Consider the following 20,325-nt stretch of genomic DNA (forward strand, 5'->3'; position numbering starts at 1 on the left):
CACAAAACATTCGTGGTACATCATAAATTTGGAATTGAAGCCTTTTTTTTGCGCAATATATATTTATATTCTTAATATGTAAATATGTATGTTATTGTATATATTGTACGGATAATTATACAACATAACGGTTGCATCACGTCATTCGTATAACAAACCAATGAGGCGTTAGTCATATGTTAATATTTAATAATAAAAAAAAAACTCAAGGTAATCTTTTTGATAACTTAGTATCTAAATTAAAAAATGATATTTTAAGCTACGGTTGTACCACGTCATTTGTTCTTTGAACAAGTATATGAAATGTTAGTTACTAAATGTTTATTTATTGTTATATTTTTCAATGTTATAAATATCTCATCAATGAACTGCATAAATAATTTTACAATATGAAATAAAAAATCAACATATTTTTAATGCGATTCAGGATCAATTAGGATAGAATTTTTTAAAAGTTAACTGTAAAATTGATTTACGAAAATGTTAATTTGGTTTAGTTTGTAATTAATCCAAAACAATTAAATAATTATTTTTGGCCATTGACCCGAAACTCAAAGTCACCAACTTGGATAGCTCCATCGCACCTGTTTTATCAGTTTTTGGCCGGAGAAACTCTTAATTTCTGTTGCATTTTCTTTCTCGATCTGAAAAAATAAATCTAAACTAACTAACTAGCTAATGGCATCACCGTTGATTGAATTTACCGTCGTCTTCTTCATTTTTCACCTCCACGTCATCACCGCCACTGCCGCACACAGCGTCTCTACCGACTCCCCCTCCTCCGCCGCAACAGTACTCGTATCCGGTGGCAAGCCTGCAATGGTGCTACCTCTGTTTCTCTCTCGTCCAAATTTAACCAAAACGACGTCGGATTCTTTGATGCTACGTCGTCTTCAAGGATCTAAAACCAAAAAACTTCCTAATGCTCGTATGAGACTGTACGATGATCTCCTTCTCAACGGGTAATGTATATGTAATTACATTTTTTATTAATGTTTTTGATCTGTTAAGCATTGTTAGTATTGATAATGTGAATTTTAATAGGTATTATACTACGAGGCTATGGATCGGAACGCCGCCGCAGGAATTTGCGCTCATTGTAGATACGGGAAGTACTGTTACTTATGTTCCTTGCGCTACTTGTGAGCAGTGTGGTACTCATCAGGTATTTCCAATTTTAATTTTGCTTACTTCTGAGTCAAGCCTCTTTTACTGTATTCTGTTTTATTTATTTATAAGATCTGTACATTTTTCATGAATTACACATTATGATATCGAATAAGGAATTAGGAACATGGAGCTCACTAGGTAGAACGGATACACCGAAAAATGGAATACTTGGACATGGAGGCGGCGTCCTACGTAAAAAGTGAAGTTTTGTGTCAGAAATGTCAAGTGTCCGACACATTTTTGAAATGGAAACCGTTGATTGTATGAAGTGTCCATTCTACCTACTGCACGCAGAAAGCAGTCTAACCAGAATCGAAATTAAACTGAATTCTATTTTGTCATTTTGAAAAAACTAAATATTCCACAAAATAACATGGTTTTTGCAAGAATTTAATTTTCAATTTGATTGAAGTCTTTGGTCATGATTTGTTCCAAACAAGGCAAAACAATCCATGTGTTTGATCAACTACTTGAAACATAGTCTGAATTAGTTTTATGGCTACCATTGAGGCATTGAGTTTCTTACTTCTTTATCAAAAGTCTATCATAAGAGGGTGTTCCAATTTAACGAGAAGTAATTAGAAGTGGTTAACTTGTAAGAATGATGAAGCAGAGTAGGCAATGAGTTGTTTTTAGCTTCTATATTGTGTTCGTTCACAATAATTACATGTAGAATTGGATTTATCTTAGAAAAGTCAACTTTTCTTGTTCCTGTTTTACACAGGATCCAAAGTTTCAACCAGATTTGTCCAGCACCTATCAAGCTGTAAAATGTAATATTGATTGCACCTGTGACGATGAAAAAGAACAGTGCGTTTATGAGAGACGGTATGCTGAATTGAGTACTAGTAGTGGTGTTATTGGTGAGGATATTATATCATTCGGCAATCAGAGCGAACTTGTGCCTCAACGTGCTGTTTTTGGGTGTGAAAATGTGGAAACTGGTGATCTTTATAGTCAACGTGCTGATGGAATAATAGGATTGGGCCGTGGTGATCTCAGCATTGTTGATCAACTTGTTGACAAACATGTGATTAGTGACTCCTTCTCACTGTGCTATGGTGGAATGGATATAGGCGGAGGTGCTATGATTCTTGGGGGTATTTCTTCCATTTCAGGCATGGTCTTTGCTGAATCAGATCCCATGCGCAGGTGTGTTGTTAAATTTTATCTCGTGTGAGATGCCTTCAACTTTCCTAACAAATACATTTTGGTAACTTTCACACATTTACTCTAGTTTCGGGATGGCAACAGTCAATACTATAACATTGATTTAAAGGCGATAAATGTTGCTGGGAAGAAATTGCCTCTAAACCCTACAATCTTTGATGGAAGATCTGGCACTGTATTGGATAGTGGTACAACGTACGCTTACCTACCAGAAGCTGCATTTATAGCCTTTAAGGATGCTGTAAGCTTTAAACTCTTGACGTTCATCTTTTTAATTTAATTATTACTATTATTTGCAATCAATATTGGTGAAACTTTTTTTTTGCCCGAGTAACTTTACAACTCTACATGTTTGAACATTGTGGCTATATTGATATTTTTTATAGTCTATAGCAGTCGTTTAGATGGAGTGAATGTATAGTGAGGATGTGGACAATCAATCTTCTTCTCTTTCAAAATGATTCTCAGATTTTTTTTACCCTTATTTATGCTTTCTCCATGTAAAGGATCCATATCTTTGTTCTAATGTGGAAATTTGTACTGGTGTTAAAAATGCAGATAGTAGTCTGTTCTTTTCATTTTAATGCAATATATCAATTTATTATACTTTATTATTGCAGTTCTGCGACTTCTTATCTATTGTCTTCCTTTTTATTTTGTCTACAGCTGATGAAGGAACTTAATTCCTTAAAGCAAATTCATGGTCCTGATCCAAATTATAATGATATTTGCTTCTCCGGTGCAGAAAGGTAGGCATATATCAGAAACAAAGATGTGAATTGTGAACTGAATTCATCTACAGATTGATTGTTTATTATCCTTGTGTGGTTAACAGTTGAAAATAATTTTTTCTTTAGTGATGTCTCTCAACTTTCAAAAACATTTCCAACAGTTGACTTGGTATTCGGCAATGGGCAAAAGTTTTCATTATCACCAGAAAATTACTTATTCCGAGTAAGTATGACCTTTCTATTATTTAACTAGTATTAAATATTAAGACCGGTGGTCCTATTAGTTTTGGACTTCTAAATAAATTTGGCGGTGTCCATGGATGTATGTACTTTATAAATGGTGGCAGATTGTATACATGGGCAGGAATGATGCCATGAGTTGTTTGTTTATTGTTAAGTTCCATATTTCCATAGAAGGGCAGTAGAATTTAATTATCAACTAGCATGCAGACTCCAGGTGGAGATTTCTAAACTGACATTTCCTTTTTTATTCTCTTTTTCCATGTGAAAGTGGCCGAGTTTTCTGGGATTAGAAGCTTTTAGTGGGCCTTAGTTAATAGTTGAAACTTGAATGCCTATGCAGCCTGCTTAGCAATGTCCATATGCCAACTCTGTGCTATCTCACATACACACACCTCATAGCATGATATTCCTAATAATCTAAACTTTAAGCTACAAAGTAAATGCAGATGGTATTATTATTGAATGAATAGAATAATGTTTGCGATTTGAGAAACATCCATCGTTTTTGAAGTCAACTTCCGAAGTAACATCAGTAGATAATTGAGCCTTTCAGTTGATGCAATATTTTCATGGAATTGAGATTTTTTTAGCTGCAGCCTCTAGATTATAAGCTTACTGATAAAACATGTTATGCTTTTTTACATTTTCTTTCTTGAAGCATTCAAAAGTGCACGGTGCATACTGTTTGGGGGTATTTCAAAATGGGCATGATCCAACTACGCTTCTTGGAGGTAAATGGAATCTATTTTGATAGTTTTGTGCTTTCTTTCTTATTAATTATGCTTTTTAGCTTTCGATATCATACGTCCAAATCCATTTCTTATGAATCTTATCGATACTTACTTTATTTAATTCTATGGATAATGAATTTTTGACAGGAATTGTTGTTCGCAATACCCTCGTTATGTATGATCGTGAGAATTCAAAGATGGGTTTCTGGAAGACAAATTGTTCTGAGCTATGGGAAAGACATCACATAGCTGATGCTCCATCACCATTGCCTTCAGCTTTAAATAGAACGGACTTGATCGCCCCACCAACATTGTCTCCCAGCGGTTCTGGGCATTATGATCTTCCAGGCATGTTCAGTTTTCAAGGAATTCTCATACTTTACATCTTATTTGAAATTAGTGCATGAGAGTCACCTTTAGTGTTGATGCTATGTTGAATATGTAAGACCTTAGTTCTGGTGTTTTAAGTGGCATCCTACAGTATGTATGTTAATCTCAACAGTTGAATTTAATATGCACTATTGTGATTTAATCTCTCTATGAATATGTCTACCTCCTTGAATTAATAATTCTTTTAAACAAATATTAACTGCTTATCTTTAAATTTCTAAGTTTAGATTGTGCAAACATGGTGGGCCATTCTCCAACAAATATGGAGAGGAGCATGAAGAAGAAAAGGATCACTGTTGTGATGAAATTGAACCGAGTCAAATTAACTCATTTAAATAATACGAACTTGAGCCAAGCTGGAGTTCAGAATTTTAAAACTTAAACTTAGTTTGAACTTGAAAATAATGTATCTGATACAAGTTCGAGACCGGATCGAACTTGTCTAGTAATTTGATCATTACCGAGTTCAACTTTAATGAACTCGGGTTTAACTCAAATTTTACAGCAGCTAAACTTAAAATATTTAAAACTAATTATAATTAACTAAATAATATACAATTGAAAACTAATTAAGTTCAAATAATTCTAATAATAATTTAAAATAGTAGAGGAGAGTGCCTCTTAATATAAGAAGGCTATCCTCTTTCTCCATTCCTAATTAGTAATATGAGATTTGCTCAAACAGTTCACGAATATTTAGATGAGTCAGATTACACTTTATAAGTTTTTAAACAAGTTAGCTTGGGAACTCTGGAATTCAATTTGGCTTGCAAACTCAAACGAGCTGGAAGTTATGAAACTCAAACTTGATTCAATTATGAAATGAGCTTCTAAACTATGCTTGAGTTTGATTTATTGAGTTAAATAAAAGAACTTGAACGAGATTTTTCTGAGTTTTGAATAGCTCATGAGAGTCTTTGTTCATTTACAGCACCGATCGCAGCAGATCATGTTTCTTTATACATGGAAATAATCTGAATCTTTTAAGAACCTAAGCTCAACATGTTGGTTCATTGAGAGTGTTCTGATTAACAGGTTAGAATAACTAGGAAAAAGAGTTTAGAAGAATAATGAAGGAAATATGGAAAGGAATGCCAGTAAAGGCAAATTTTTGAAAGATAATATCTAGCTTCTTGATACTGAAGTTTATTATCAATGTGCTAGCTAATCAGAAAAATTATGTTGCTCCTTTAGTCTTTTATCACTGTATGAGTGTGTTCCTTTTTATGAATGTTTCTGATTGGCTTCTCTACTCAGATGAATATCAAATTGGACAAATAACGTTTGAAATATTAGTGAATGCGAACAGCTCAGCTTTGAAGCTTCACAGTGCAGAACTTGTGAAATTTATCAGTCAGGAGTTGGGTGCTAATATATCACAGGTTAGACAAAGTATTCTGCTGTAAGTTTCTTTGCTGCTTCTAATAGTAAATGGTATAAGTTATTTGTTAAAATAACTTTTTGCTTACTATAGGTGTGTTACAACCAGCTATTTGGATGAATGATTCATCATAGTTAAATTAACTAAATTACGTGGGTTCAATCATTCAATTACTTGGAGTAATACATGTGACGTTAGCAAGTCATTTTCAGCTTACAATATGTTCTCGACTAGGATGAAAGGAGTTTTAACAACTGTCTTTAAATTAAATCTGCATAGGATTCCTTTCTTCTTTTTTTCAAGTTCCCTTTTTTGTTAGTCGTATTAATCTATGTATGAATCCCAGGTCCGTTCATTGACACTTGCTTCTAGAGGAAATGGTTCACTCGTTGGATGGACCATAGTCCCTTCAGGATCTGCCAATTATATTTCTACTGCAGCTGCTCTGGTAAATTTTCTTTTATTTGATGACTACTGAGTCCATAGAAGATAAAAACTGTATTCTTATGCTTCTAGTTCCGCTTACAGAGCATGATATCCCGGGTTGCTGAACGGCAAATGCAGCTGCCTGATACCTCTGGAAATTATCAGTTCGTTAGCTGGAAAATTAAGCCTCCAGTAAATCGGTAGGCTCTTTAATTTGTTTTCTAAGTTTACTGCAGTTCCGCATTTCTGTTTACGGTTTTATCTATTGGATTGGCTTGTTTCAAACAAAATGGTTTGAAATTTAACCTACACTGGTGTACCTTTGTGTGGATGTATAATTTAGGGTTTCTTTTCATTGTTATGTTTTCTTTCCCATGTCTTGCATTACATACCTATATTGCTTGGTTCGTGCGGAAAACAGTAACTGAGAAATCTATATTACTTGATTTGTGCTGAAAATGATTTTCTGAAAGTTTCCATTCTTTCCACGAGAATTTTGATATTTTGCCTCCACATAATACATAACTTGTTGGTGTTGTCGGGTTGAAGATTGCTGAATGTCGTAATGGTTTGTTTCATGAGTAAGCTATTAGGCAAGAAGCACATTGATTAATAGTACAGTATAATTGTTGAGATGCAATTTGGCTTGACAATAGAGATAGTGAAGAATCCCAATGCGAATCTTGTCACGTACCAAATTATTTTAAAGATATTGAAGATTCTAATGTGACTGATGTACAAAAAAACGATTTCTTCGTCTTTGCAGGTATATAGTTTTACTTTTCAGTTTAGTCTGTGTCGGTTCAAATGAATTCTACAAAAATTTATGAAATTCATTTATAAATAAATATAGTCGCGTTTGGATTCCTTAAAAAGTCATTTAGTAACTTTATTTGTTAAAAAGTTTTGTAGAATTTGTTATATTTATTATCAAATGAAATGAATTTTAAAGTAGAACTAAACTGTCGGTTTCCTCTCTTGAAGTTCTTGGATCCAATTATGTGTTTTTAGCTTTTGCATCTATTCATTTTCTAGCAAACTACACATCGAATGTGTTAGTAATTCCTTCTAAAAATCATGCAGGAATTGGTGGCAGCAACATTTTTTATTAGTTGTTTTAGCTATTATTGTTATGGTGGTGATTATTGGATTATCAGCTGTTGCAATTTGGCTTATCCGGAGATGGAATAAATCGTCAGCAAACGCATATAAACCCGTAAATGCAGAAACTCCTGAGCAAGAACTTCAACCATTATAAACTTTGAAAAATTATAGGTACGGGTACTTTTCCGTAAGTATACAAGGCTATCATTTTTTTGATCGAGAATAATGTAAATTTTGGGAGTGAAGCTATTGAATCTGCCAATTCTTTTTAACAGAAATTATTTAGCAGTATATTCATTAAATAGGAATGTATAGGAAGACCATTTCACAGAACACATTATAGTTGTAGCATGCATTTAAATCAAAAGTTTTATCAACAAAATAATACTTGAAATATATTATTTTCTTGATGTTCTTTCTTCCTATTTTGGTTTCCAACCGTTATACAAATATTAGATTAATCATTAATGGTAAGAATACATAAATTATAGAAAGATATAAAACATTACTCTATGAATCAGATCGAAATAGTTATTTTCTCCCTAAATTTGAGTTCGGTTAAAGGGGATTAAAATGTTAGAACATTGATGTTTTAAAATTTATAGAGGAAAGAGTACCTTTATCTAAATTCAAGGGATAATAACTCAAAAATTTATTCTTGGACACTTGGGAATTTATTTTAAATTTATAATAAAATTGAATCAGCGATTTGGTTTGATTTGATATTATAAAAAGATTTTGGTTTTTGTAGTTCAAAATAACAACTAAACTGACTAGTTCGGTTTGGTTCATTTTGAAGTTTTCTTTTAATTTTTTTTGATCCGGTTTTGATTTTGAGAAAAAGCAAAATTTCATTAGATTCGATATGATTCTAACCGAATGCCACCATACTTCAATTGCTGCATGGTTACTAGGGGTGATCATTTGGCCGGTTCGGTTAAAACTGAATCAAAAACCCCCAAGCTTAAAACCGAAACCGTTCGAAAGTATCTTTAATCGAAACCGAAACGACCATAAAAAATTCAAAACCAAAATCAAACTGACTTCTGCATGCGCTATCAAGTGTTCCCCATTGGCGTGTTTGTGGGTAATTGAAGCAAGTCAGCAACGAGAATGTGATTAGAGCGTGGAAATTGCATTGCATGGTGTAGAATTGAGCAAAATTAGAAGTAGTAAGACAAATAGAAATTGAATAGGTCAAAGACATCAGACCCATTTTGATGTGTTAATTAATTGTTCAAACAAATTTACTCAAAAGTTTTTCTGACCAAATAGTTAAGTTCTGAAAAGATTCTAGGAAGTTTCAAAAGCTGACATTTGCGTTTGGGTCATCAATTTTATGGGAGGCACAACAAAGTCCAACGGATCTTTTCTTGCCGTAAAATGATGACGTGTACTGCTACCATTGGCTGGAAACTGACCAGTTATACAATTTCAATTTACTTTCTTTTATGGTCACAATTAGAGCAGCTGGCGTGGTGTTTTCTCCGCTACCATTTCAAGGCCTGTTTGGATTCATACAAAATACTACTTTTTGAAATTTATTTTTCAGAAGATAGTAAGAGTTTAAAGTAACTTTCATTTTTTATAATGTTAATTGTTAAAATGTGATTGTCCTTTTTACGAAATTTATAACTTAATCTTTTCAATATCACACATGATCTTTGAATTTTTTTTATAACTTCGTACAAACTGATCATATGAATTTAACGTGACTAATCGCTGCGTATTATGCGCACATAGTTTCCTCTAATTAGATAAGTATTATAGATTAGCTCCGGACGATCAAGTTGCATGAAAAAATGTCTTGCAAATTGCAAAAGATTAAAGGCCGTATATAAATTTTAATAAAAATTAGAAGGACATGCATGACATTATAAAAAATAAAAAATAATAAAACCGTGAAGATCAAACATGTTTTAGTAATTAATCTTTTCATATAAGTGTTATATTTTTTTAAAAATATAATAAACAAGTGATTTTAGCTGTTTTTCGATCATTGACTTGTTAAAAAGATAAAAACAAGTGTTTAAATTTTGTTGTCATGCTATAAAAAATTTAGGGTTAATGTCATAAAAATTCACCAACTTTACATGTTTTCTCATTTTAGTCACAAAGTTTAAATTTTCTCATTTTCATACACGAACTACCATTTTTTCTCAAATTCATGCACGGTGTTGATGTGTCACGGCTCTATTGGTGTAATTTGTTGAGGTGGAGGTCATTTTACACCAATAAATGGATGCCACCTCAGCATCGTGCATGAATTTGAGAAAAAGTGGTACTTCGTCCATGAAAATGAGAAAATTTAAACTGCGTGATTAAAATGAGAAAACGTGTAAAGTTCGTGATTTTTTTTGACATTAACCCAAAAATTTAATAGTAATATGTGCAAATGATACAATTACAATTGTGAAATCAAAATCATAAACCTTATTTCCAAACTTAAAAATTTATTTTTAACTTAGCAGATCGTAAAAATAGTTAAAAGTATTCGTTTGATGTTATGTTGAAAAATTGAAATAATTATGCAAGATAAATAAACGTGGATAATATATTCAAAAATAATAATCAAACAATGTTATAATTTTTTCTTAATTTCTATTTTTTTTGTTTCTCAAATAACAAAAGTCCTTCTCTAAAAAGTATCTTTTTCCTCAATTTGTACCTTAAACACCCCTTACTTAAATGTAAATTAGTTAATATTACAGTTTGTATCATTTAAGGATAGTTACTATTTACCCCATAAGTTTAGGTGTAAAATACTACTTTCCACATGATATTTAAAAGTCAATTGTTTACTTTCTAACGTTTGATTAAATTCATCATTTTCTCTTCCACCAGTTAATTCCGTTAGTTCACCTGGTCAAAGAGTTTTATTGTTAAAAATTGAGTCCAATATAACATTTAATTTTATTTTTCTTGAAAAAAAACTCCACAATATAATTAAAACTCATATACAATTAATAGTAATATGTATATAGTAGTCAATATATTACGGTTTATTGATATTTTTTTATTTTGTGAAATAATTTTATGAATTTTTTGAAAAATAAATAAATTTAGGAGTTAAATTGAACTAAATCTTAACAGTTAGAGCTTTGACCAAATTCACGAACTTAATCAACATAAAAGGGAGATAGTGAATTTGATCAAACGTCAGTAGAGAAACAATTGACTTTTTAAAAGTCATGAAAATAGTAGTATTTCGACCTGAATTTATGGAGTAAATTGTAATTATCTCTACCATTTATAAGTGTGTCAATTAACACATTCTAATGTTCTTTCTATTTTAATTATTGTTTAAGAGCAAGTGATCACTGAGCTAATAATTTAAGTTTCGTTTATACTTATAAACTTCGAGCTTTACAGATATAAAATACTATTCAAAATATTTGAAATCATTTGATATTCAATCAATAAATAAAGGCCAACTATTCAAATTATAATCAGATTACATTAACATTATACTACATTTTATTTTGTGACCAATTGAATGAACGAAAAAAATAAAACATGCTTAAGTATTATTTTGAGGGAAAATTGTAACAATTAATACTAATAATAAATTATAAAGTCAATACTGATATAGCAATTTCTCCATAAGTTCGTGGTAATGTCCTTGATGGCTACCTAATCAAAATTGCATGAAATGAGCTCCCTCTTTCAAGTCAAACAATTATAAGAATTAAAATTCACAAATTGCATATTAACAAATAATATCTTCAACTTTAAGATTAATAAGAGTGCTAATTGAATGCAAAATTCACTATCTATCCATTATTTTTAAATTAATTTTTGAGAGAAAATGAAAATAAGATATAGACAATAAACATTAGCTAATTAAGAGTATACAACTTGATTTTTATTTTTATTTAGCTACAATGAGCAATACTTCATATTTATTTTTAACGGAAATATGTTTATATATTTGTCACTTTTTGTAGTCTAAACTTTTTATTAATTATACTTGAATTCATTTATAATAAATATATGTAATTTTTTTTAAAATAAATATAATACATTCATTGATTTTTTTTAATCTTCTAAAAAAAATTATTTATTTGAGATATATTAATTTTTAGCTAAACAGAAATTAAGAGTGTAATATTTTTTCTTTTATTAAGAATATGTATTGCTAGAATGATCTAATAATCATTTCAAAAAAAAAAAAAAGATCTAATAATCCAACCAAAATGCAACCCATAAATACAACTATACTTTTCTCTTTTCCCTAATAAAATACTATATAAATAAACACAACTATACCATAAACTATTGTCCAATTAAAAGAAACAAAAACCCGTAAAAAGAATAACAAAAATAAAATAATGATATGAGAAACGGGCAAAACCTTGAAAAGAACAAAAAATAAAATAGAAAAAAAATAACAACTTTAACAGAAGCAGAGAAGAATAAGCTTGAATCCAGGTTAACTGCTCATCATTTTTCCAAATTATAATTCTAATCCAAAACCCAAAACCCCAAATTTTTAAAGATTCAATCTTTTTTCTTTTCTCCTGCTTTCACAATTTGGGTGTTGTTTTAATCTGGAATTCCATTCAGGTACTGTTTTTTTTTTCTTAATTTTTTTATTGTGATTTGATCTATTTAGGGTTTATCATTCATCAAATTGAGAAAATTGTGCTTTTTGAGCTAAATTCAGTAGTTTTTGTTAGTTTTTTTGGTTATATGTTAAATTAAGACCAATAATTTTTGGTCTTTGTTTTAGAAGATTTTGATTTTTAGGTTTTGATCACATAGGTATGTTAGCTTATAATTATTAGAGGAAATAACTATATTAATCTGTTGGTTTTTGTTATTTTATAACTTGTTGACGATCTGTGCTTTTATTTTTTCCAAATTTTAGTTGAAAATTTTGTATTCTATCCATTATCTTGGTTCATAATTTAGTTTTAGTTTGCCAGATGTTGGATAATTGATACATTCTTATATATATATATATACTTGAATACTCTAAATATGCGGTGATGGGCTGTTCGCTGCTGTGCTTTGATTCAGCAGTTTCAGTTAGCAGGTGATATAGGAGAGGTTGAATGAAACTTGTATTTGCTAAAATGCTTTTGAAATTTTTAGTATTGTATTATCGGTTCTATATTTGCCATTTTTTGAATTGATTAGCATGATCTAGGTTCTGTATCCTGATTACTTGGAACCTTAGGCTTATGCAAATGCTGTTATGTTGAGTTCTTTTTTTATTTTTAAATACACTCATTTTAGTGAATGGGATTTGAAATGACATGCTCAGTTATTCTATCTGTGAAGAATGTGATGGTTAATGGCTTGGAGAAGGGTTCTATTAGTTTGAGGTTTTCTATTTGGAGAAGGGTTAAGCAAGGAATGGATATGAGAAATTACAATCTTAGATGGGTTATCTCGCACTCAGGAAATTTTATCCATTATTTTCAGCCTTAGATGGCTTATCTTCTTTTCTTACCCGAGGGACATTAGAATCTCAGGAGAAATTGTTGGTGTGATACTTTTTGAAAGGAAATTTTTAGTTTAGGGGATCCTATTGATATTTGTGGTGGAAAGTTTTTTGGTACTAACATTTCATATTCTATTAGACTTTAAGCATTAGAACTATCTGATATGATGGTTTAAAGGTTACAGGTTTTGTTCTGTGCAGGGAATTTCCGGCTGCAAGCATTAAAAATTCTGAAGAGTTCCATAGTTATTATCATGGCTGTGCAGGAGTTTTCTCTTTGATGCCAGTCTTGGGCATCGTTAATGCTAGAAATATCTTTGGTGTTTCAAATAATTTATTAGGTAACAACAGTACACTTCATTCTTTTCTTTGTTGCGCTGACTTTTTTCTTTCCTATGTGCATTAATTGAAAAGTTAGCAGTTTCTTTTTTTCCCTTCCTTCTGCATGTAATGTTTGATTCGTAAAAAGCCTCGATGGAAGTGGTTAAAGGAAGCATGATTATGTAGCATTCATCATAAATAGCTTTAGATAAAGATAATTGGTGGAACTAAAACTTTGTTTTACAGCTTTTTTGTTGGAAGGTGTTTTGTCCCTTCATAAGTGTTTAAGGGTAACATGGAGGACTGCTTTTGTGTATTTTAGTTTTTATTACTGTTTTGATATAATCTAATCAATCTAATGTGCCTTATGTTGATTGGTTTGGATTTGCTAATTAGTTTTCTGTCTTTATTGCAATACTTTTCCCTATCATTCCCTGTTACATTTGTATGTTGTACTAGTTAGAAATGAAAAGTTCAGACAGGCAATTTCTAGTGACTTTTCAATATTTAGTCTATCATTATTTACAAATAATGGCAAACACTAGGAAGTGCTTTGATTATAATACACATGACTAATGTTTGTAAGTTGGACGTGAAGATGTTCCTACATCTCGGCATTTGCAATGTCTTTAAAGTTACACCATGAAAGGTCTAGCGTTTGATGACCAATGTTTATAATGGGATAACTAGCTGCAGACTTTTCTGCATCTCGGTTTTGGAGTACTTTTACCTAGTTGCGTAAAATGTTTAGCTATTTGTGACAAGAAAAAATAAAACACACCATAAAGTTAGTTCCAAAATACGGGCTTAGTGCTAATAACTAATGAGTACTGATTTAATTTAAGAAAGAGTTGATCGTCAAGGCAATTGTTCACTAGGTAAATTTTTAATAACCTGATTGCTCGCTCATACACAAGTTATTTCTGCAGAATTGGAAAGGTCACTAATTGCACAAAGCTCTAATGATTTGTATCCTTCATTAAGTAAAATTGAATACCAAATTGAAGTAAAGAGCGAGCATTGCTATTTGATATACACTTCATTGTATTTTCTTTTTCTTTTCCTTTATTCGTACACTTTATGATATATAATAGCTATAGCAATATGATTTTTCATTGATGCAGGTGTGATGGAGATTTCATTGTTGAAAGCCCTTCTCAGTAATATCTATTCTTTCTTACATTTACCATCCATTGAAAATATAAGTTCGGACCTGGTTCAAAAGTATTACCAGAAAGCAGAAGGAATATTGAAGCTATTGAAACCAATACTTGATGCCATTGTTGATTCTGAAATATCTTCCGATGAAGGGCTCACTAAGGCATTTGATGAATTGGGCCAATCCGTGGATGAAATAAGGGAGATCTTCGAAATTTGGCAACCATTGTCAAGTAAAGTTTATTTTGTAAGTTAAAATATCAGCTTTTTTTCTTATTCCTTTTACCAAATGGAAAACTTACTTGGTTTTCGCTTATGGAGAAAGAACCTAACTAAGATGGTCTTGCTTATGATTATCAGATTATGCATGTTTCTCAAGGTCCTCCATTGTCTGTGAGACTTTTGCTTTTTTTATGTATTAGAATAGCATCTCTTTGTTCTGTCTTTAAACAAAGATGTCCGTCATTTGATGCTTGATCTGTACTTTATAGGATAGGTTGATTGTTGCTAATGCCATATCCTATTTTCCCTTCCCTCCTAAATTTCTCTTAGAAAATATAGAAAAGAACTTGCATTTTTCCAGATCTTTTGTCTTCAGATTTGCATTATTAGGAAAGAAAAAATGCTGAAATGTTGGAGAAGGTTTTCTTGTTGGCTATCTATGGAGAAGGACTAATCTATTGTAATACTACGGGCCTATTTGTCAATGCGGGTGAACTATTTTTTATAATAAATAGGCAACTAATGTTGAAGATCTGGTTTTGGCAAACTAAGCCAAGTTTGCCAAATGATGTGACAGCGGAAGATCTGGTGTAAATATGTTGATTGGTCTAGCTATGTGTGAGGTAAGCATGGTTTGTGAATGGGAAGGATAAAACTCTTCCGGCATGATTATAGAATGTTTTATCTTTTATTGGGATTTAGAGTAAGAAAAGCAATTCTCTCTCTTTATCTTTTCCGGGTACTGTTTTCTATGACTAAAAGGATAACACAACATAACAGTATTTTTGAAACTGAAGGTGGGGCTGAGCTGCAAAATCACCTCAATTACGCCTCTACTACTGTGGTGGTTATTTGAACCATGGGATTAAATTTTAGTTAATGAGAAGGGCAGCAGTGAAATTACCTGGAGAAAAATCTGTACCAATTGTGTTCACGCAGTCTGTTTTATCGGGTTCTTTCATTTTCCAATTATCATTCCATGTGTCAAAATGATTTGAAGCAATGCAGAACAACCATCGCCAATGCTGAATCAGCGAGGATGGGGAAAGCTTAACTGCAGATTGCTGGAGCTAGTAATACCATAGGATGGTCAGGAGATGACATCTTAGGCTAAAAGTGAATACTCTCTTTTAGAGAAATTATTTGACATTCTTGAATACTGTAGGGTTAGATATTAGCATCGGGTTGTTATAGTCGAATTATAATTAGCTTCGTTTTGCATGTTGGCATTTGTTCTATCATGATTGTTTTGTGTAAGATTTGGACTACTGCAAAATTCTTTCAGTTGCCATATTAATGTTGTCTTAAACTTGTCAGTTTAATCAAATAGTAGGCATTTTAGATGTCTAAATTGTCTTGAGCTTTCATATTAACTCCTCTCATATAATCTCCTTGTGGTGATCTTCCTTGATACGGAATTATGCTGATCCTGAGTACTTCCCCTTTAAATGGCTAAATCTCTTCAGTTTCCTACATTTTTTAATAATCATATGCAGGTACTTTTACTTATTCGAAAAACTGCCCGGCAATGCACTAATTCAGCTCAATAGTTGTTGTCTGTTTTTCTTTTATGGTTACTTTATTTAATTTGTTGTTGCTGACTGAAGTTTGTTCTGTCCACTTGCTTTAAAAATTATTACTTTAAGTTTCATTGTTGCTCAGTTTGCCTGGTGTTAAATGAATAATTATGCTGCATGTATAGCTTGAAAATATATGCTGCAGAACAACTCATAGAAAAGCTTTATATGTTGCTGAATGTATGGATTTTTTCTGCATAATTTTTCTAAACATCTTTTTTTTCCTTCTGTTTATAATGCTATCTAGGTTCTGCAAATTGAATCATTGATATTGAAGATACGGACTTTGGGCCTGGATATTTTTCAGCTGTTGAAGTCTTCCCATGACCATCTTCCTGAAGAATTAAGTTCATCGCATTTTGAGGTAAAAGTCCCCAAAGTAGTCATTTGAAATTTCCACACTATAGTACAGCTAGAGAATAAACGTCAGTTAGACGTATTTCTTGCCAGATAGATGCAAGAGTCGCAAATTTGGGATGTTGCTTTAATTTACAATTACTCGTCAGATTCTCAAGTTACCATTACAAACTTAACTAACATCTGACATGGTTGATTGCAGTATTGTGCACAAAAAATGAAGCAAATGGGATGTGATCAAATATCATCTGTTGTTAGAGAAGCTATAAAGGACCAAGAGGATGGCATTGGACCCAGCTCAGAAATCCTGGTGAAAATTGCAGAGAATCTAAGCTTGAGGTCTAATCAGGAGATTTTGAGTGAAGCAGTGGCCCTTGAGAAACTGAAGGAGAATGCTGAACAAGCTGAAAAATCAAGGGAAGCTGAGCTATTCGATCAAATGATATCGGTTGTTACCCGCATGCATGATCGCCTTATACTCATCAAACAGTCTCAGACCTGTAGCCCAGTCCCGATACCTGCGGACTTCTGCTGTCCTCTGTCTCTTGAGTTGATGACAGATCCAGTGATTGTTGCCTCTGGGCAAACCTATGAGCGGGCCTTTATAAAAAAATGGATTGAACTTGGACTAACTGTGTGTCCCAAGACACGGCAGACTTTGGCTCACACCAATCTGATACCTAATTACACCGTGAAGGCATTAATAGCAAATTGGTGTGAGTCGAACAATGTGAAGCTTCCTGATCCTGTAAAGTCTGTGATCTTTAATCAGCCCTCACCACTTCTTGTACATGCCGAGTCTGGCACTCCCAGGGGTTCACATATTTTTCAGCATTCCAGGGGAAATCAACCAATGTCACCGGGTTCAACTAGATCTACAGATTCTCCTGGTAGGAACTGGGTATCTTCTAACGGAGTTCGTAGAGAGGGGACATCTCCACATCATCCTCGTTCTACCTCAGAGGGTTCGTTATCAGGTGTAGTAGGGAGTGAACTGGGTTTAGACATGGCGAGAATGTCGCTTACAAGCTCTGAGGAAAGGTCCACAAATTTGCAAGAAAGAAATATAGATTCTGTCATCCACCATTCCATGTCACCGTCTAGAAATGAATTTTCAAATTCAGTTAGAGCTAATGAACCAATATCTCAGAGCCACAGTAGAAATGCCTCGGCCTCTAGCATAAATGCTAGTACAAACTATTCTCAAGGGGCACAGGGTGATACTAATGAGTCTTCTGAGGTGTTAAACCATCTTACTTCCTATAGCAGCGACACTTCTGGAGAGGTTAAAGCAGAGAGGCGGGCTTCTACCGCCTCTGACAGTCCTCGCCCCCAAAGAGAATCCGGATTCTCACCCCGTTTCATAGAAACACGATCTCGGAACCAAACCCTCTGGCGAAGACCTTCAGATAGGCTTGTTCCAAGAATAGTTTCTTCTCCGACTACTGAAACAAGAGCTGATCTTTCTGGTGTTGAAACCCAAGTTCGCAAGCTAGTTGAGGACTTGAGGAGTGATTCCATTGATACTCAAAGAGAAGCTACTTCTGAAATCAGGCTACTCGCGAAACATAACATGGACAATAGGATTGTTATAGCAAACTGCGGGGCCATCAATATTTTAGTCAACTTACTTCGATCGACTGATATGAAGATTCAGGAAAATGCTGTCACGGCACTTCTCAACTTATCAATTAATGACAACAACAAAACAGCAATTGCTAATGCAGATGCTATTGAACCTCTTATTCATGTTCTAGAAACAGGAACCGCAGAGGCTAAGGAGAATTCAGCTGCCACTCTCTTTAGCCTTTCCGTGATTGAGGAGAACAAGGTCAGGATAGGGCGGTCTGGGGCAGTCGGACCTTTAGTTGATTTATTGGGGAATGGAACTCCTAGGGGTAAGAAGGATGCAGCCACAGCTTTGTTCAATTTGTCAATATTCCATGAAAACAAAGCCCGAATTGTGCAAGCTGGAGCCGTAAGGCACCTTGTGGAGTTGATGGACCCAGCAGCTGGAATGGTCGACAAGGCTGTTGCTGTTTTGGCTAATCTGGCGACTATTCCCGAGGGAAGGACTGCAATTGGTCAGGAGGGTGGAATCCCTGTTTTAGTCGAGGTTGTTGAGTTGGGTTCTACTAGAGGGAAGGAAAATGCTGCTGCTGCTCTTCTGCAGCTCTGCACGAACAGCAGTAGGTTTTGCAACACGGTGCTCCAGGAAGGTGCTGTACCACCGTTGGTCGCGTTATCACAGTCCGGCACTCCGAGGGCTAAAGAAAAGGTATTACTTTCAGATTACACTTTTCTATTCTCAAATTGATTTTGTTCCCTCTGAAAATGTTGTATAACATGTTTTTTGTTGCTCACAGGCTCAGGCGTTACTCAGTTACTTTCGAAACCAACGACATGGTAATGCTAGGGGCTGATTTTGTTGACTGACTTACCAACCTGCCGGCACCATCTGTGAGGTCTTGGTTCAAGTTGTATACATAGTGTGTGTACATTTGTTGTTGCAAATAATACATGTTATTAAGGTTTTGATGCAAATGGATTTTATTCGATTTATAGAGGAAAAGTGATTTACGGAGGACATGGTTGATCGAGTCCTCATGTGAAAAACTTTCTCTGAATGTCATTTAGGAGAGCTTGAGAAAAGTGGTTAGGTTCTGTATGCTTCTCATTTATATCTTATTCTTATGCAGGTCTCGCTGTTTCTGCAAAAGTGTTCTGCAATTTTTTTTTCGGTTTTGAGATTATTTATTGTTATATTTTATTCTGCCTGCGAATCGCTGTAGAGTTACAATATTGTGTTCTTTATCCATTTATGCAGAGTTTAGTTACTGTACTGTTAAATTTTGTATTTCGAGTGATGCCATAATGCAGATAGATGAGCAGTGTAATTTTTCAGTCTCATCATTCACTTGGAGATCAAATTCTGTTAGCATTTCATAAAATATTGCTGTTTAAATTCTCTATTGATAATTATAGTTTATCATGTTGGTCCCTTTTTTTGAAAAAATTAGTGAAAAATTAAACTAATGATCTGGATTAAAACTAAATTTTTAAATGGATTAAAAATATTTTATTATTGTGTTCAACTCATCACCATATTATCTACAATTGATGGAAAGAGTTAAACTAATGATTGGGATTTACGATGCAATAAAATTACAGTTAAGAGATTTTAATTATTTCAGAAAACGATTATGTCGTCTACGTCCACAATTGATATGTTGATTTATATTTTGAGTGTTTCAAATTATATGTTTATTTTTATTTGAAAAAATTGATTAACTAGATTAAAATTTAAAATACTCATGATAAAATCAATTATTATCAACTAAATTAAAATTGATTATGGATTAATAGTTTTATATTTATTTTATAAGTAATTTTGAATCATTATAATAAGAATATTATAAATAATTAGTAGAATTTTATTTAAAATTAAATTGTTAATACATGTATAAATTAAGTAAATCTATTACTTGTTGAAGGAGGGAGTAATAAAAAGAGGAAAAAAGAAATGAGGGATTGACGGACTTTCAGTTTTAATTGCTTTGGAATGAGCTATGTCAAAAAATTAAAAATAAATACTCCAGTAACGTTTAAAAACATGGTCAACGTTAGTAAATTTTTTTTTTTTGTTTTTTTTAAAGAACATTAGTAAATTTAAAAAGGTAAAAAATAACAACATAAAGATTTTCTACTATAAGGAACTTGAAGAACACGGCAATTTGATTGAAAATTTGCGACAAAATAGTCCCCAATGTGAAAGATCAGTTCGCCCCCTCAATTAGACACTGAATATCAAAAACATCACAATTAACTTTTTCTGGACAAAAACACGCATACTTTGTTTTTCTTTTTTCTTTTGAGAAACGCATACTTTATTTAT

The 20,325-nt window shown here is 32.8% G+C and overlaps 2 protein-coding genes across 3 annotated transcripts; both read left to right on the forward strand.

The window, feature by feature from the left end:
• Positions 1–540: 540 nt before the first annotated feature.
• Positions 541–7,756, forward strand: LOC126656237 (aspartic proteinase 36-like). The gene is made up of 12 exons (XM_050350750.2): positions 541–962; positions 1,045–1,165; positions 1,895–2,322; positions 2,425–2,581; positions 3,007–3,089; positions 3,198–3,294; positions 3,973–4,045; positions 4,193–4,393; positions 5,693–5,817; positions 6,163–6,264; positions 6,345–6,442; positions 7,326–7,756. The coding sequence occupies exons 1-12, from the start codon at positions 679–681 to the stop codon at positions 7,498–7,500; spliced, it is 1,944 nt and encodes a 647-aa protein (XP_050206707.1). The 5' UTR covers positions 541–678; the 3' UTR covers positions 7,501–7,756.
• Positions 7,757–11,674: 3,918 nt separating this feature from the next.
• On the forward strand, positions 11,675–19,280 carry LOC126655363 (U-box domain-containing protein 4). 2 transcript variants are annotated; one of them, XM_050349511.2, is made up of 6 exons: positions 11,675–11,912; positions 12,997–13,136; positions 14,241–14,521; positions 16,321–16,437; positions 16,633–18,708; positions 18,797–19,280. In XM_050349511.2, the coding sequence occupies exons 2-6, from the start codon at positions 13,076–13,078 to the stop codon at positions 18,851–18,853; spliced, it is 2,592 nt and encodes an 863-aa protein (XP_050205468.1). In that variant the 5' UTR covers positions 11,675–11,912; positions 12,997–13,075; the 3' UTR covers positions 18,854–19,280. The 2 variants fall into 2 exon arrangements, with proteins under 2 accessions (XP_050205468.1, XP_050205469.1); XM_050349512.2 differs by having other exon boundaries at positions 11,675–11,777.
• The last annotated feature ends 1,045 nt before the right edge of the window (positions 19,281–20,325 follow it).

The sequence above is a fragment of the Mercurialis annua genome, linkage group LG7 (genome assembly GCF_937616625.2).
Source record: "Mercurialis annua linkage group LG7, ddMerAnnu1.2, whole genome shotgun sequence".
Lineage (NCBI taxonomy): Eukaryota > Viridiplantae > Streptophyta > Magnoliopsida > Malpighiales > Euphorbiaceae > Mercurialis > Mercurialis annua.